Source organism: Psammomys obesus, unplaced genomic scaffold (assembly GCF_907164565.1).
Source record: "Psammomys obesus unplaced genomic scaffold, mPsaObe1.curated_primary_1811, whole genome shotgun sequence".
Lineage (NCBI taxonomy): Eukaryota > Metazoa > Chordata > Mammalia > Rodentia > Muridae > Psammomys > Psammomys obesus.
In genome coordinates this window covers 5197989-5214681 of record NW_026592732.1, presented here as the reverse complement: position 1 = coordinate 5214681, position 16693 = coordinate 5197989, and the positions used below count along the sequence as shown (strand labels likewise).

Genomic DNA, 16693 nt, shown 5'->3' with positions numbered 1-16693 from the left:
TTTAGTATGAATAAAAACAAACAAACAAACAAGCAAGCAAACAAACAAACTAAAACAACAAAAAATGAACTTCCCTAGCTAGAAAAGTATTCAGAAGAAACTGAGGTGGATAAAAGAAGTGTCCACCGGGGGTGCTACCAGGAAGCAGGAAGTAGGTCAGGCTGTGTTATTTTTTCTGGCTCTGTGTACTTAAGATACTATTGTTTACATTTTCTTCAGGTACACAGAATTTGTTGCCAAATAAAGCATGATAAGGGCTAGTAAATATTAACAGAAAAGAGAAATAAGGAACTGTTCTATCACAACATTTTTATTGGGTTTTGCTAAGAAGGTTCCCTGATGTAGAGTGTCCAGCTGCTTGTAAGCATAAAAATTAACTGGAATGTTTGTCTACCAGCCCACTTCAGAGAGCAGTGAGGGGACACAGGGAACAACCTAAAGCAAGAACTGGACCTGGTGCTACATTTTGCTTGTGGTATCTTCAAAACATAAACAGGTACATTTATATTCATCATAGTAAACGATGGCCATTGTTTTAAGGGAAAATTAGGATTCAAATGGTAATGGCCTGGCCTAAGAATGGTGTGTGTGCCTGTGCGCGCGTACATGCAGTCTTTTTTCTTAAATAGAAACCAAACTGATCAACTTGCTTTACTATAGTAGGCAAGAAAAAAGAATGTTTAACTAAATTACGCAATTCTGATAAAAACCGTTTCTCATTTAGATTAAATTGTGAAGGAATAATTAGGAAAAACAATGGAATTGTTGTTATTTTCAAGGAACTTTCAATCACCCTCAGAACTGAAGGCCACAGAGAAGAGCGTCTGTGACACTCTGCTTAGTCTGTAATGTCCACTCATCAGTTCTCACAACTGTCTTTGTCCCTTTGGAGAGACCAGACCTGATAATTTAGCAGCCAACCCAGGAGCTGGATTTTACCACACTGACCACGTCTTCCTTCTCTGTATCATACTTGAACGTTTTCGGTCCTGAAAAGAAGTAGATGTAGCCTGGAAGAGATGAGGTTGAAATTGTGGTTACTGGAGATGACGGTGTTGCTCTGAGCGGGGAGGTTTATAATGTAACTGCGGCTGTCTCGTCATGGTACCAACGAGGGATGGAGGGCTGCTCGGCTGGCAGCGAGCTTGTCTTCTGCAGAGCCGCAGCAGGCTCTAGAGTCTGACTTCTCAGACCACTCCTCATCCTTTCCTTTGTTCCAGGCAGGGTAAGGGCTTCACTTGGGTCATGTGAGGGCATCCTCAGGCTTTGTGATTTGGCTTAGGCCATTCTCCTCACAGAAGCCCTTTTTGCTTTTCGTAGCCTGCCAAACGTCTGGCTCGCCTTTGGAACCAGCTGATGCGCCATGAAATGGCCTGCTGCCCCATATGACCCCTGCTGTCTCTCATCACTTCCTGAAGCCACTCTGAAGCCTATTGACTTAAGTCAGTGGTAAATCACAGGCTGTCTCACCTGCCAGTGGATTCACCTGTGTTCTATGGCTAGGCATTTCCCAAGCATGCTCAACATTCCAAGAGGAGAGAGGCTACATTTGGAATCTCCTTTGCATTTCTGAACACTGTCTGTCTCTGTGCTACATACTCAGGAAGAACGTGATTTAAAGGCTGTATTTAAATTTGTTTGATTAGCATATAATACTTCACCTAACTTCTTTAGTTCTGTGTTAGATTTCAGGAGTTAGGTGATGGAAAGGTAAAAGATATTGGGATTAGTTGAGATGACAGCTACTGGATTGAAGCTACATTACGGTAGTTTGTTTGTTTTTGAGAAAAGTTCCCATTATGTAGCCCAGGATAGACTCAAACTCTTGTTTTATCTGCTTCTGTTTCCTGAGTATTGGGATTACAGGCTGAAGCTGCACTTTCTGTGTGTTCATTTGAGAAAGGGTCTCATGCGTCCCAGGCAGATCCTTGGATCTGCTGTGTACCTGAGGATGGCTTTGAACCTTCTTTTCTCAAGTTCTGGGGTTATAAACCACACAATTACAAGTCCTGGGAATTGAACCCAGGGCTGTGTCAGGGTCAGTGTCAGTGTCAGCTACATTCCCTACTTGAAGCTATACTTTTAAACATAACTGTTAGTAAAGGGAGAATCACATTTATCATTACCACCACCACCACCACCACCACCACCACCACCACCACCACCACCTCCACCATCATTGTTATTTTGGTGTTTTGAGACAGGGTTTCTCTGTGTAATAGCCCTCACTGTCCTGGATTCAATTTGTAGACAAGGCTGGCCTCAAACTCACAGAAATCTGCTTTTGCCTCCCAAGTGCTGGGATTAAAGGCATGTGCTGCCACACCCAGCCTCATTTACTTATTTTTAATAAAATATTTTTTAATAATTCCCCTTCCTAGCAGGTAATCTGGCTATTTAAATTTATGAGATGACTTTGAACCAAAAAATAAGAACCAGTGACTCTTTCAGTGACCGTTGAAATTCATTTTTTTTTTTCTGTTGTGATTTCCCAGGGGAAGTTTTCGGTGGAGACACTCACCGTTTAACTCCACAGCAGCATCTATTTGGCCGCTCACTCCTGAAAATTCCTCTTCAGTGGTTTTCGGGTAGTCTTTATCCATTTTCTTTTTTCTTTCATCATAGCTGGAAGGTATTATTTTATCAATAAGTCACTGAATGATTAATGGTGACATCAAGGTAGTCAGGAATATTATTAGCCAGGTCTGATTTTGAGCATATTTGAGATCTCTTTCTGTCTCTCTTGAATGAACAATTGAATGTGTGAATAATTAGTACAGCAGAACCAAGAAAATCTCCAATAACTGAACCTTCAAGTTTAAAAAAATGGCTTTTGCTGAAATTGTTCTTTGACAATTTCAAATACGTACATTTTGCATTCTGGGTATTGGAACCCTGCACCTTCTCTCATCTCTTTCCATCCTTTCACGTTACCATGCCTTGCAGAACTCCTGGCTACTGATGGATCCCGGGACATGGGCAGCCATTGTCTTTAGTTGTATAACCCACTGAAGAGCCCTCCAGGCTCTAAAGGATAGTTACCGAATAAGAGCCTCTTATCTTTCAAATGACATCACCTGAATTCCACTGCTCTTTCCTAGAAAGATGAGATGGAGCAGGTAGTAGGTTAGGATTCTAGCTCTGACATTAGCTAATGTCTTTCTGTGACCCCAGCTATGCTTGTAAAAGGCTGTGACTGTGAGTCAGCAGTACCATGGATACCCAGCACAGGTGGCAATGAATCTCACTCTTGAGTGAGACTTCATTTAAAGAACGAGAAAGTCCCTTCTTCACGGGCAAATGGCTCCAAGCTGGGGCCCATGTGTACACCTTACTAGTAGCTCAGATAATTTCTTTTTCCTGGGTTACTGGGTAGTTTCCTATGGCAGATTATGCTTACCATCCCCTGAAATGTGCCTCTGCCCACACGGGTCAGGGGAAAACAGCTGCCGAGATCTGAGAAGGAACAGAGCCTTCCCAAAGAGTGCTCAGGCTGAAGAGACTGAGAGCTCTGCTGTTCTGTGGAGTGCTTTGGGCAGGGGGAAGAGCGAACTCTCCCAGCACATCAACAGATGGACAGATGAACCAGGATGTACTCAGAGTCCATGAGACCTTTTATGCAGACAGGACCAGGGTTCTGTCACCACATGAAGTTACCTTCTCTTCCTTTTGCCGAGTAAAAACATCATCACATTACCTGCTTACTACCTGTTTCCCTCATTATTTCACAAGAAAAGATTCTATCACACAGGAAGGCAGGAAGGATATAAGCTGAGAAGAAAAGAGTTTTTGCCAGTGACCTTTCCTGTGCTGACAAAGGATGCTCCTCCGCCTGTATGGTGCGGTGCTGCTCTTAACTTGTGAAAACATGGTGACAGTCTTGCCCTTTGTGGACAGATATTTGGGAACTGCATTGATGGAGCAGAGGGCATCATCCCTTAGATAGATGGCTTTGAGTTTGGCTTTTTGACACTTATCTATCCTCTGTGTAATCGAGAAAACATGAGACTATGCTCTGAGCTGCAAGCCTTCATTTGGTAAAGATTTGCCATGAGACTAAGACAATTCACACACATGCTATATGCCATCATCCTCTGCCTTATGTGGGACCCAAGACAAACTCCTGTCATAGACATTGTGGTTTATTTTGATCCTAAGGTCAAAAATTGTGGTTCTGGCTTTTTAGTATGAGGTCTAGCAGATTCTGTAATTTGATCTGGAATCCTAAATTTACAACAAATTCAGTTCTTAATCTCTCTTTCGAAGCATGTCCTTGCTTTTTTTTTTTTTTTTCTTTTGTCCCATGCTTAGTTTTCAGTCTTTAAATCCATGTCAGCAGGTCACATTTTGCTCTAGTCAATAGTAAAACAAGGTGGATGGAGGGCTGAAAGATGGTGGGAGTGTTCCTGAGAAACAGGCCAGGCAAGGGTTAAGGGCAGCTACTGATGTGCTGAGGACTTTGCCAATATAGGACTACAGAAGAATTTATACACAGCAAGAATCCTGGGCTTCTTGACTCAATAGGTAAATGTTGAAAGGGACTGAAGCACAAGCGTATCTGGCAGATGAGAAGGCCGTTCCATTTGGATCCATAGCACATGAGATATAGATTCCAAAGGGCTACTTCCTAGCTGGGTTAGCTTAACATCTACCTTTACATTCGACTGACTGATTGATGGATATTGTGTGTGTGTGTGTGTGTGTGTGTGTGTGTGTGTGTGTGTGTGTGTGTGTATGTGTAGGCTAGAAATCTGTTCTCTCCTTCTCCCATGTGGTTCTTGGGGACTGAAGACAGCCACATGCTTTTAACTGCTCAGCCATCTTGCTGATATCATGGGTGACAAGTTGAGCCAATCATTTAAACTCTCAGAGACACAACCTTTTAAACTGTTAAACAAAGGCAGCAGCACATACTTCTCGAGCTGGCTGAGAAAGCAGATGGGAGAGACAGAGTGAAGAAAACCTGAGAAACTACAATATGATTCCTGCCATGTGATGGGTAATCAAAATGACTATTAGCAGAATCTGAATATCATAGAAAATATTTTTGTTGATAATCTACTTATGATAATCTGATAAAATCCCTGCTATATTTTCTTATCACTAAAGTCTTATCTATAAAACCTGGATACTAAATTATAAATAGTTCTCTGCAAGTTTGATTATTTTGCTCATGAACATTTGCGTTGTCATTTAATGTGGATTAAAGGATATAGCCATAAATTGTCGCCAAGGACTTAGTGATATCACAGTGCAGAGCTATAGGATTTTCAGACGGACCTTCGTCTCCACATTTGTAATTGAAGACTGTCATTGGCAAAGCCCCTGAGCTTTTGTTTAACTTCGTATAGTCCTGTATTTAAAATGTAGGTTTATCAAGGCTTTTGGTGGCTTGCCTTTATTCTTTTGAGACAGGGTCTTCATGGAGCCTAGGCCTTGAGCTGGCTATGTAGCTGAACTCCCGATCTTCCTGCCTCCACCTCCCTAGTAGTGGGGTTGCAGCATGTGACACAATAGCCCGTTACTGCTGCTTCTTTTTTGTTAGTGAATTCCTCAAAGAGTCACACGTATTGTAGCATCGTCCATACTTCCTTCATTTTCATGGCCACACCAAATCCAGTTGAATGAATTTATCACATTTTATCCACCAACTCGACACTTAAAGGTAATTTGGATGGTTTCCTCCACTTAATTATTAAGGGATGCTGCCATGAATACTTACTTCTTTTAAGAACAGGCTGGTGGGTGTGATTCTGGATCCGATATGGTTCCACTGAACTTTCTTAGGTATGGGAGACAATCTCCTGTGTGGTCCTATTGACTCTCCATTACATCAGCAGTTGTACGAAGGCTTTGACTTCCCTGCATTCTCAGCCACACGCATTAGGATTTGGCTTTTTGATCAGAGTTTCTAACATGTATGAATGACATCTTGTGATTTGGTTCACCTTCATCCAATGACATGGATGCTAGCCGTCCATGTGTTACTTGGATATTTGCACATATTTGTTGATCAGTATCTAGTCAGGTCCTTTTGTCATATTTTAACTGGACTGAGATCTAAGTCACAAGTCATTTATCAGATATGTGGCCTGCATTTCCCCTCTCTCTGTGCTTCCTCGTACTTTCTTGCTAGTACCCTTTGAAGCAGAAAACTTAATAAATTTATGAAGTTCAGTCTGCCTGGTTTCCCCTTTTGGTGCCTCTCTCTCTGTCTCCCTATCTCTCTCTGTCTCTCTCTCTGAGGTTGAATCAAAGAACCCAGTGTCAGATCCAAAGTAACTGAACTTACATTTTTCTCTAAAAGTTTTTCTCATTTTAGCATTTATATGTGAGGTACTTAACCACTTTTAACTTAATTTCATTCATGCTGTGAAGAGTCCAGGCTCTTCTGGGCGGCTCTTCACTCGCTCCAGCACAATTTTCAGAGAAGAATATTGCTCCCCCACCAATTTCTTCCGCACTTTCTGAGCCAGCTTACCACAACCATCTGGGTCAAACTCCAGAGTCCAAACTTTATCCCATTGATGTATTTGTCCTTATAACGGCCACATTCTTTGCTTGCTCTTTCTTTCTAATGAGTTTTGAAATCAGAAAAAAATGTACTGTGAATATAAATTATCCTCATTCCTTCTTCTTTCCCTGATGGTTTAGCTATCCATGGACCTATGAATTTCCATGTAAAGTTGAAGTTCAACTTGTCACTTTCTACAAAACAGCAAATGACACTGTTATGGTGCTCAAGCTGCAAATCAATTCGGGAAGTGCAGAGGTCTTCAAACCATGAAGGCTCACAGCCCACAGACAGTCCACCTACAGACAGCCTGAAGCCCTTCCATTTACAGCTTGCATATATTTTTTTCAATACTTCAGTTTTTAGACAACATGTTTTTCAACTTTTTTAGTTCATATTTAAAATTTAAAAATTTTAAATATTTAGAAATATTTTAAAAATTTCTTTAATTTTATTTTTATGTGCCTTAGTGTGAAGGTGTCAGATCCCTTGGACCTGGAGTTACAGACAGTTGTAAGCTACCATGTGGGTGCTGGGAATTGAACCCAGGTCCATTTGAAAGAGCAGGCAGTGCTCTTAACCACTGAGCCATTCTCCAGCCCCAGAAATATTTAAAAAAATATTTCTTTGATGCTATATTACACAATTCATTTTATTTCCTTTTCATTCTTGCAAATTTGTGGAATGCACTTGTTTTAATAGTTTCATTTTGAGTCTTAAATTATGTTTTTGTATTAAAAGAATTATATCACACACAAAGAGAACTAGTTTGACTTTCTACTCTGGATGACTTTAACCTCATTTGTTCTTGCCTAATTGTCCTTGTTGGCACCTCCTGTAAACACTTAGCAGGAGTGGGAGGAGTGGGGATGGCTGTTCTGTTTCTGATCTTAGTCAGTCATCCACTGCTTAGTCAGCTGTCAGCTGTGGCTGGGTACAGATTCCCTTTTTCTAGTTCAGGAAGTTTCTCTCTATTCTTCTATTCTATTCTATTCTAGTCTAGTCTATTCTGTTCTGTTCTGTTCTGTTCTGTTCTCTTCTATTCTATTTCTATTCTATTACTGTCATGTTTTCTTTCTTTCATAAAATGGTGCTGGGTTTCACCAAACACTTTTTCTGCACCTAGGAATACAATCTCATGGTTTTTCTTATTCTGTCAGCATAAACCATGACACTTTAATTTCTGGATATTAACATAATCTTACATTACCATTAAAATTCCTTCTTCATCTTTGTGTATAATTATTTTTAAACAGTTCCTGAGCACTTTTGGATTAATATTTACATAAATGTTGGTCTGAAGCTTTGTTTCCTCATGATGCCTTTGCCTGATTTTGGTGCCAGGGACTTGCTGGCTTATGTAGTGAGCTAGGTGGGTTGGTCCTTTCTCTAAGTTATGAACAGGTTTGTGAACATTTAGTATTAGTTCTTCTTTAAATGTCTTGGTAGAAGTCACTTGTGAACTAACCCTTCCAATGAAATTCTAACGTTATGAAATTATTTGTTTAGTATTATTTCAATTTGAAATATCTAGGGTAAATTTTGTTTTATAAGAATTTGTATGGGCTGGAGAGATGGCTCAGTGGTTAAGTGCACTAGCTGTTGTTCTAGAGGTCCTCGGTTCAATTCCTAGCAACCACATGGTGGCTCAGAACCATCTATAGTGAGATCTGGTGCCTTCTAGCATGCAGGTGTACGTGCAGGCAGAATATTGTGTAAATAATAAAAAAATAAATCTTTAAAAATTTTTGCGAAATTGTTCTTTTTAAAGGTTTATTTTATTTTAATTGAGCATATGTGTGCATGTATGTGTGCGTGCCTGTGGAATTTAGAAGAGGGCATCAGATCCCCTGAAGCTAGGGTTACAGGAGGCTGTGGGCTGCTCCATGTGAACTTTCCAAGTGCTGGGATTAGAGGCACCAAGGAACATTATTAAGGAATGGTTGGTCACTACGAAAACTGTCTACTATTTTTAAAGATCATTTGCCAAAAACACAGGCACTGACGTCTCTCCACTGTGCACAATATATTCAGATCTCTGTGACAACCGCCAAACATGGTTAGTGACCTCTGGAGTTGTGAAGGCAAGTCCAGGCAAAGTAAGCAGAGTCTAGGTGGCGAGAAACTGCCAAGCAAGACAGCAGAGACACAAGTATCAATAATTCAAAAACAATATGGACAGATTTTGCTATCGTTACTTTCAACTAAATGCGTTTTATATTTAAATTAAACACTTGCTGGTCATGGTGGCACATGCTTGTAATCTTAGCACTTAGGAGGCTGAGGCAGGAGGATTGCTGAGTGTTTGAGGCTAACGTGAACTACATGGAGAGACATTGTCTAAAAACACACACACACACAACCTCCCATAAACAAAAAGAAAAACAATAAACAAAAATTTGTGTCTGTTAGCCACTTGTCAGACGATAAAGCAACAAAAATTGAGGTTAATGTGCATAAAAATGTATGCTAGGCACTAACAGAAGAAGGAACAGTTGTAAGGACAGAACAAAAAATCATGTAGTCCCAAAGTAGGAACAAATCATGAGACTTAAAGATTCACGTCATCAGGTGGATGTATTTGTGTGTCAACATGGCCTCCATAATAAAAAACAAGGGCTGATAGGACTACAGTGAAGAAAGCAACATGGAATTTAACATATCTGTATCAAGAAGGGAAGAAAAAAAAAAAAACCCAGAGGACAGAGTATCTGAGTGAGGACTGTTTAGATGCTCATCTTCAATCATAAAACATCCTGTTTGACGTTTCTCACCGAGCCGCACCCCAGCTCAAAATGTCCTTTTTTATAAGGCCTTATTTGCTATGCTGTAGCCACAAGGCAAGCCAAAATCCAAGTCCAGTGATTGAAACGATACAAAATAATCTCTTAGATAAGACCAGACAAACTTCTTCTCTATTCGGAAATAGGCTTGAATAACTTCTGAATAACCATTATAATGAAAATACCTTAACAAGTGAAGCGTATTACCCCACGACAATCTACAGACATAGTATAGTATCTACGAGGACCTGTTCCCAGCAGACTGAATTCAATAGAAAGCCAGCTGTCCACAGGTTAAATAATTCATTAGAAGCCAAAATAAAAAAAATTAAGCAAAGATTTATATAACCTTTTAGTTAGACTAACAGTTGACAGATACTGTGGTAATCTTTAGCTATTACAAAGGAACTAGGAAAGAGATGGCTTAGTGGTTAAGAGCTCTGGCTTCCAACCCAGAGGAGCTGGTTCCATCCCCAGCACCCACATAGTGGCTCACAACCACCTGTAACTTCATTCCCAGGGGATCTGACTTCCTCTTCTGTCCTCCACTGGCACTGCAAACGCTTGGTAGCCAGACATAAAAACAGGCAAGGCAAACATACACATGAAATAAAACTAAATAGTTTTTAAGAAGAGAAAAAGGACGTAGCTGCAGTTTCAGTTTTATCTGGACAGCTCAGCAGGTGAAGGCACCTGCTCCCAAGCCTGACAACCTGAGCTCCACCTCCAGGACCCGCAGGTTGGAAAGGAGAGAGCTGACACCCGCAGTTGTCCTATGGTCTCCGCAGGCATAGCGTGGCACGCCAGCCTCCCCTCCAACAATTAGACAGATGCAGAATAAAAATAAATATATAGCATGTCCCTCATAGACACCATGTGATTGATCTTCTTTATTTTTAAACCTAATCTGATAATCTTTGCTATACTTGGATTTATTATTAATGAAGTTAGCTTTATGCTTCTGTTTCATCTTCTGTTTTTTATACATCTTAAACTTTTTTCTTTATTTTATTTTTTAAATATTTTCTTAAGTTATTTCATTAGTGGTTACTCATGGGCTTACCATGCATAGCTTCTTCTTCTTCTTCTTCTTCTTCTTCTTCTTCTTCTTCTTCTTCTTCTTCTTCTTCTTCTTCTTTTTCTTCTTCTTTTTTTCATTGATGGTTTTTGTTTTTGAGACAGAGTTTCATGTAGGCCAGGCTGGCTTTATAGTCACTATGTAGCTGTGGGTGGCCTTGAACTCTGGCCCTCTTGCCTCTCCTTTTCTAGTGCAAGGGCCACAGACATGCTGTGTACCATGCCTCATTCCATGTATGTCTTCACTTTAAAAGCTCAGCTTCCAGGGCTGAGGCCACAGCTCACTTGGTAAAAGGCTGGCCTTGCCCATCTGGGCATCTAAGCTCACTCCACAGCAAGCTGGGCACAGTGGCACATTGACATTATTTCAGCGCTAGGAGGGCAGAGACAGAACGGCTCCTGGGCTCACTGGCCAGCAAACCTGTCCTACTTAGCAAGTCCCAGGCCAGCGAGGCTGAAGAACAGAAAAAGGTAGACAGTGTCTGATCTACCTACGGCTGTGCTCCGGCCTCCAAGTGCATGCACACACACACACAGACACACACACACACACACACACACACACACACACACACACCCCTCTGGACCTGTATGTACATAAACAACCACAACACGTTTATACATGGACACTCAAAACTCAAAACAAAACCTCAAACTGAGCTTCAGATGTACGGTCCCTTAATCCAAGTGAGATGGAGATTTGCCTCTAAAGTAGCTCTGTTTTATGCTTTTTTTGTGATTTTGCAACATATATTACAAACTGTAAATGATTTTTATGACTATAATTTTATATAGTCGCGTCTTTTGTAATGACACCGAGGAATGAGAACACAAATATTTATCTGCGCCTTTTGTCGTCGTTGTTGTGGGAGCCTTCTTGTTTAACACCGTCTGTGAGCGTGTGCTATTCTTTGGTGTCACTCCCACAGCTTAGAACACTTTTTTCTTCCACACCGACAGTGGCAAACATATGTGCGTGTGTCTCTATTATAGGCCACAGAATGAGTATATGCATGTATATATGCATGTATATATGCATGTATATATGCATGTATATATGCATGTACATATATGCTAATTACTTTGATTTTCAAATCATTTAAGAGAAGATAGAAGAGGAAGCACATTTATAGTGTTCTGTTATTACATAATTACACTTTCTGGTGCCATGTAATTGTGTGTGTTACATAGGATCACTTGTCCTCAGCATATGTAGCTCCATTATTTTTTTGTAAGGCAAGTGAGCAAGCCACAGTTTCTCTAAGATTTGGTTTATTTGAGAATATTCCGTTTCTGTCTATGTAGGCTCCACAGTCCATGTCTCTTTTAAACCGCCTTTCACTATGAAGCTCTGGCTGTCCTGGAACCTACTATGTAAACCAGGCTGATCTCAACCTGATAGATGTACTCGGCCATTTCTCTCAAGGCTGGGACTGAAGGCGCGTACCACCGTGCCTGGCCCCTCTTCGTGTTTAAGTCATAGCTTTGCCACATGTAACATTTTTGGTCAGGAATTACTTCTTTGAATAGGCTTTCTGTGGCTTTGCTTTCTAGTCGTGCCACATTGCTGACAGCGTGATATTAACAATGCCCCCTTGTCTACAGAGTTGACATGGGTGTCGGTGGAGTCATAGCTCCGCCCCGATCTGTTCCACCCTGCTTGTCTTGGACCACATCTCTCCTCTGGCTGGCATTCTCATCATGATGAATGAATCACCTGTGGGTTTCCCCACACTCTGCTTATTCTTGCCTCGGGTGCTTTCACTTCAATAGCTCTCTGCCTGGAAGCCACCTCCTCCCACCCACTCCTGCCTGGGAAACTCCCACGCAGCCCTCACAGGGGTGCAGCCTTCACTTCCCCTGAGGATGCTTTCCTGATACCTTTGCCACACTGCCTGTTTCCCCTTTGATCTGGCTCCCTGAAAGCCACACCGTCTCCCATGAGCATTGCTCTTGCCCTTGAACTTCTGTTAATCATTCATCTATAGGTCTACTTTCTGCTGTAGGATGATTTATGGGTACAGATCAGACGACAGGCATCATACATTCTTTTCTTTCTTTCTTTTTCAATTTGGTGAGTCTGTGAAATTAAGTACAGTTTCTGCCTCTACTTTACAAATCAAGAAATGGAGAGATTGCCTGATCATTGCTGGTGAACTTGATTATTCCTGCTCCTGACTCTTGTTTGTCTTGTGTTTGCTACACAGGGGATTGAACTCAGGACCTCAGCCTTGCCATAAGAACTCTGGGGATTGAGCTCAAGGGTTCCAGCTTGATAAGGAAGTGCATTACTCCTGAGCTTTGTCCTCGGCACTGCTGCACACAGTCATGGCTGAAAACTCTTGTGTTCTTCTGAGTATTAAGATTCCAGTAGAGCATCTGGGATGCACTCATAACCGATAACTGGGTTTAGTGAAGTGATTTGATAATGAATTTTGTTTTATTTTAAGACATTCCCAAGTAACTTCAATTTTCCTTTACTATTCTTACTTTCGCTTTTATTTTTAATTTTACCTTTATTCTATAGTAACTAACCTCAAAAATATTTTTAACTTTTATTAATTACACTTTATTCACTTTGTATTCCCCCATAAGCCCCTCCCTCCTCCCCTCCTAATCACACCTTCCCTCCCCCTTCTCCACGAATGCCCCTCCCCAAGTCCACTGATAGGGGAGGTCCTCCTCTCCTTCCTTCTGATCCTAGTCTATCAGATCTCATCAGGAGTGGCTGCATTGTCATCTTCTGTGGCCTGGTAAGGCTGCTCCCCCCCAACTGTTGGGCAGAGTGCATGGAATTCTTATGAAAGAAGTGGGAAATAGTAAGATCTGGAGAGGACAGGAGCTCCACAAAGAGAGCAACAGAACCCCAAAATTTGAACACAGGGGTCTTTCCAGAGACTCATACTCCAACCAAGTACCATGCATGGAGATAACCTAGAACCCCTGCACAGATGTAGTCTATGGCAGTTCAGTGTCCAAGTGGGTTCCATAGTAATGGGGACAGGGACTGCCTCTGACATAAACTGATTGGCCTGCCCTTTGATCAAAAACATTTAAATGAAAGTATCTTCCAGTATTACAGGCATCCAGAAAGGAGACTGTGGAAGATGTATCCTGTCTAGCAGTGATGCCTCCGCCCACCATATAGACAGCCTGTGTCCTCACTGCCCTGGTGAAGGAAAGGGGGTGGGTTCTGTGGATATGTAAATCACTCCACATAAATTCAGAAACCATTGATTATAACACAGGAGGATGGAGACACTGGCTCTCCCACCCCATGAAAATCCCTTGATACTATCATCCTGCTGCGATTGGTAGATGAAAGACAGCAAAGAAGTGGAAAAATCAGCCATCGAAAATGAAAGGAGTAAAAAGACCTTGTAAGGAACTCTCTTCATCTAGATTACTAAAGACCCTTCCCAGGGTTGGTGGGATGGCTCAACAGATGAACATACCTGAATCCAGGCCTCACAGATAGAGTTAAACCCCTAGGACTCCCATGGTGGAAGGAGAGAAGCAAGTTTGGCAGCTTGTTCTCCGACCTCCACATGGTGCCTTCCCATGTGGAATGAATAAACAAACTAAATAAATAAAGACTCTTCCTAATGTATAGTCAGAGATCCAGTTTGAAAGACATGACACTGTTCCAGCAAGGGCATTAGAGAACACTAAATCAGAGCAGCTCTCCTTCCCTAACATCCAACTCAGAGAGAGCTTGAGACTTCTGCCCTCCCCAACTTCCATTCAGCCATACTTTCCTGAATATTGTGGTAGGTGCTGTCAGAATGTGAGGCTGCAGGCAAGCTCTCCAGTGACATCACTCGAACACTGAGAAACCGGCTGAACAACGCTCACATGTACTTCTTCACCCCATGCTCAGACAGGTGTCTGTGCACCTGCTTCACTGAAAATTCACCATGGGAATTAGGTGACCGGCAGCCTGTCAGCCTCCTCAGCACAGTGCTGCTCTTAGAGAAAGCCCGAGGAACACACTCTAACCTGAAGATGTTGCTATGTCCTCTGATGATTTTCAGGAGTATGCTTCAGGCGGAAAAGCTCTGAGAGGAAAAGAGCTGGATTTGCAGCCATGGTTCTCTCAGGGCATACACTGTGCTTTGGGCTGTGCCTACAGGGCTTTCCACGGCTGAGAAGAGTCAGCAGTGTCCACATTTGGATTTTTATAAAGAATAATAATCAAAACACCCTTGTGAAATATATATTTATATATATGCTTCAATTGTGTTGTTACCTTCTTTGGTCCAGATTGAGAACAAAAATATCAGTCAGGTAGGAGAAGATAGGAAAGAATATTTTTTTGTCAATTTCTTTTGTGAACGGTTATGTAAGAGAGATGACATAAAGTGATGCCTTTGATCCCAGCACTCAGGAGGCAGAGGCAGGCAGATCTCTGAGTTCAAGGCCAGCCTGGTCTACAGAGTGAGTTCCAGGACAGTCAGGGCTACACAGAGAAACACTGTCTCAAAAAACCCAAAACAGGGAGATAGAGATAGATAGATGGAGATAGATAGATAGATAGATAGACGTAGAGAGAGGGAGAGAGCACATAAAGTGAAATGAAAGCCCTCCCAGCAAAGCTCTGCTCCTCTGATTTTTCCAGAGCCCCAGCATGGACACAGGTGTTTGTCACAGCCACCTGCTTAGAATTTGTGTTTGCTTCTTGTTTGATATTCATGAAGATGAACAACAGCAAGGAGAGGATGGAAGCAAGGACAAAGGGTGACGTGGTCTTTGAGGGTGCTTGGCAGAGAGCCACTCGCTTCTCATAACGTTCAACTAAAGGCAGAACGTTAGCAGGTAGCTGCGGTGCGGCCCTACCTGCAGTGACTGGATGTTGGCCAGGCCTCATGCAGACTCCTGCAGCACAGCCATGGGGCTGTATACAGCCACCCTCATGTGAGAAGTCTTTATGCTCTAATATAGGCAGAGTGACTTCTTCGCAAGGCTGTTCCTTTAAGCAGAACTCTCCTCCAAAGAGGACCCCATTTGTCACCACCTCTATTTTGGCCCAAATCACAAAGATTCCTAAGATCTTTTCTATGTGGCGGTGGAGTCTGTCCCACTCAGGCATGTCTATTGGGCAGTGATGAGCCCTAGGACACCATATCCACTCTTTCAGGCCACTGGGGCCAAGTTAATGAATTGACTGAAATTTTAGGATATTGGTCCTAAAGGCAATCAGGTGATTGACTGTACAGTTCTGTATGGTATAGACTTCCCTGTGGCTGAGAAGTCAGCAGGCCTGCTGTCAAATCACCCGTCTTAGTTTTTGCATAAGTGTTTCCCCTTCCCATCAAATACACGTAAAGAATAAAAAGTCGAACAGCCGCACCTGTAGTATTCCTCTCCCACAAAGAAAAGGGTCTTCTGAGGCTTCTTGAGGTAGACCGCAGCATCGATTCGCTGCACGTGCCTTGGGAAACCGAAGTCATAAATTGTCCGAGGAGGCCCTTGCATCTGGAATCCTCGCGTGACCCAGTAGTGGGGGCCTGGAAACAAAGGTTAGAGTCTGCAATGGTTCTGTAACGCTCACCGATACACTTCACACGTGAAGTGAGTGTATTAACTCTATTCTGGATCACACTTGGGGCTTGTTCATGTGAATATAACTATCCAGTTATTCAATTCAAACAGCAATAGACCTCAAAGTTCCCTGGAGGCCAGGCTATATTTATACCTTGAGAAACAGTAATATTGATATGATTGTATGTAGAGGAATTTTAATCCAGCAACATGTCTGCTCTGGCAAGAGATCACATCCAAAGACCTAGGTTTGTGTGATCCAGCTGGAATGACATACCTTTAAACACTCTGGCTGGAATATAGACACACCCTTGGTACACACCTTTAATCCCAAACAATGAAGGTAAAGTCAGTTTGTAGAAGGAAACCGACATGTTTGGAAGTGATGTCTAATTGCGGGGCAGACAAAGTGACAAATCAGAGAAAGATTTGACAGAATGAGTCAGAGATACGATATACCCAACTCTCATGAGAACGCACAGGAAGGAGAGGTGACATTGAGTTTGTGCATTCTGTTCAGTTCCTGAAGTTCATGCAGAGCAGGTCAGGAGAGGCCCAGAATAATAAGAAGCCAGAAATTTGAATAAATCGCCAGAGTTGGTTTGAGGCCAAGCAGAGCAATTCAGTAGTAAGCCGGGAGAAGCTAGCTTGAATCAGACAGCTGGAGAGGAGTTTGATCCAGACAGCTGATGAGTTGACCCAGCCAGCCTGAGTTCAGAAAGAACTAGAAAGGGTGAGCTTATTCAGCAGTAAGTCTCTGAGATGACAATTATATCTG

The 16693-nt window shown here is 42.1% G+C and overlaps 1 protein-coding gene and 1 long non-coding RNA gene across 6 annotated transcripts in view; one reads left to right on the top strand and one right to left on the bottom strand.

The window, feature by feature from the left end:
- The first annotated feature begins 340 nt into the window (after positions 1–340).
- LOC129682946 (uncharacterized) overlaps positions 341–16693 on the top strand; it is a 100157-nt gene continuing 83804 nt past the window's right edge. For all 5 annotated transcript variants that reach the window (XR_008721074.1, XR_008721071.1, XR_008721072.1 and 2 more), the window contains exon 1: positions 341–496. This is a non-coding gene — a long non-coding RNA (uncharacterized LOC129682946). The remainder of the gene's footprint in view (positions 497–16693) is intronic.
- Positions 862–16693, bottom strand: part of Mmp20 (matrix metallopeptidase 20) — a 37110-nt gene continuing 21278 nt past the window's right edge. Inside the window, exons 8-10 of the mRNA XM_055615533.1 lie at positions 15725–15881; positions 2522–2625; positions 862–1010 (exon numbers count right to left, since the gene is read on the bottom strand). Coding sequence (XP_055471508.1) covers positions 910–1010; positions 2522–2625; positions 15725–15881 — 362 coding nt within the window. The 3' untranslated portion in view covers positions 862–909. The remainder of the gene's footprint in view (positions 1011–2521; positions 2626–15724; positions 15882–16693) is intronic.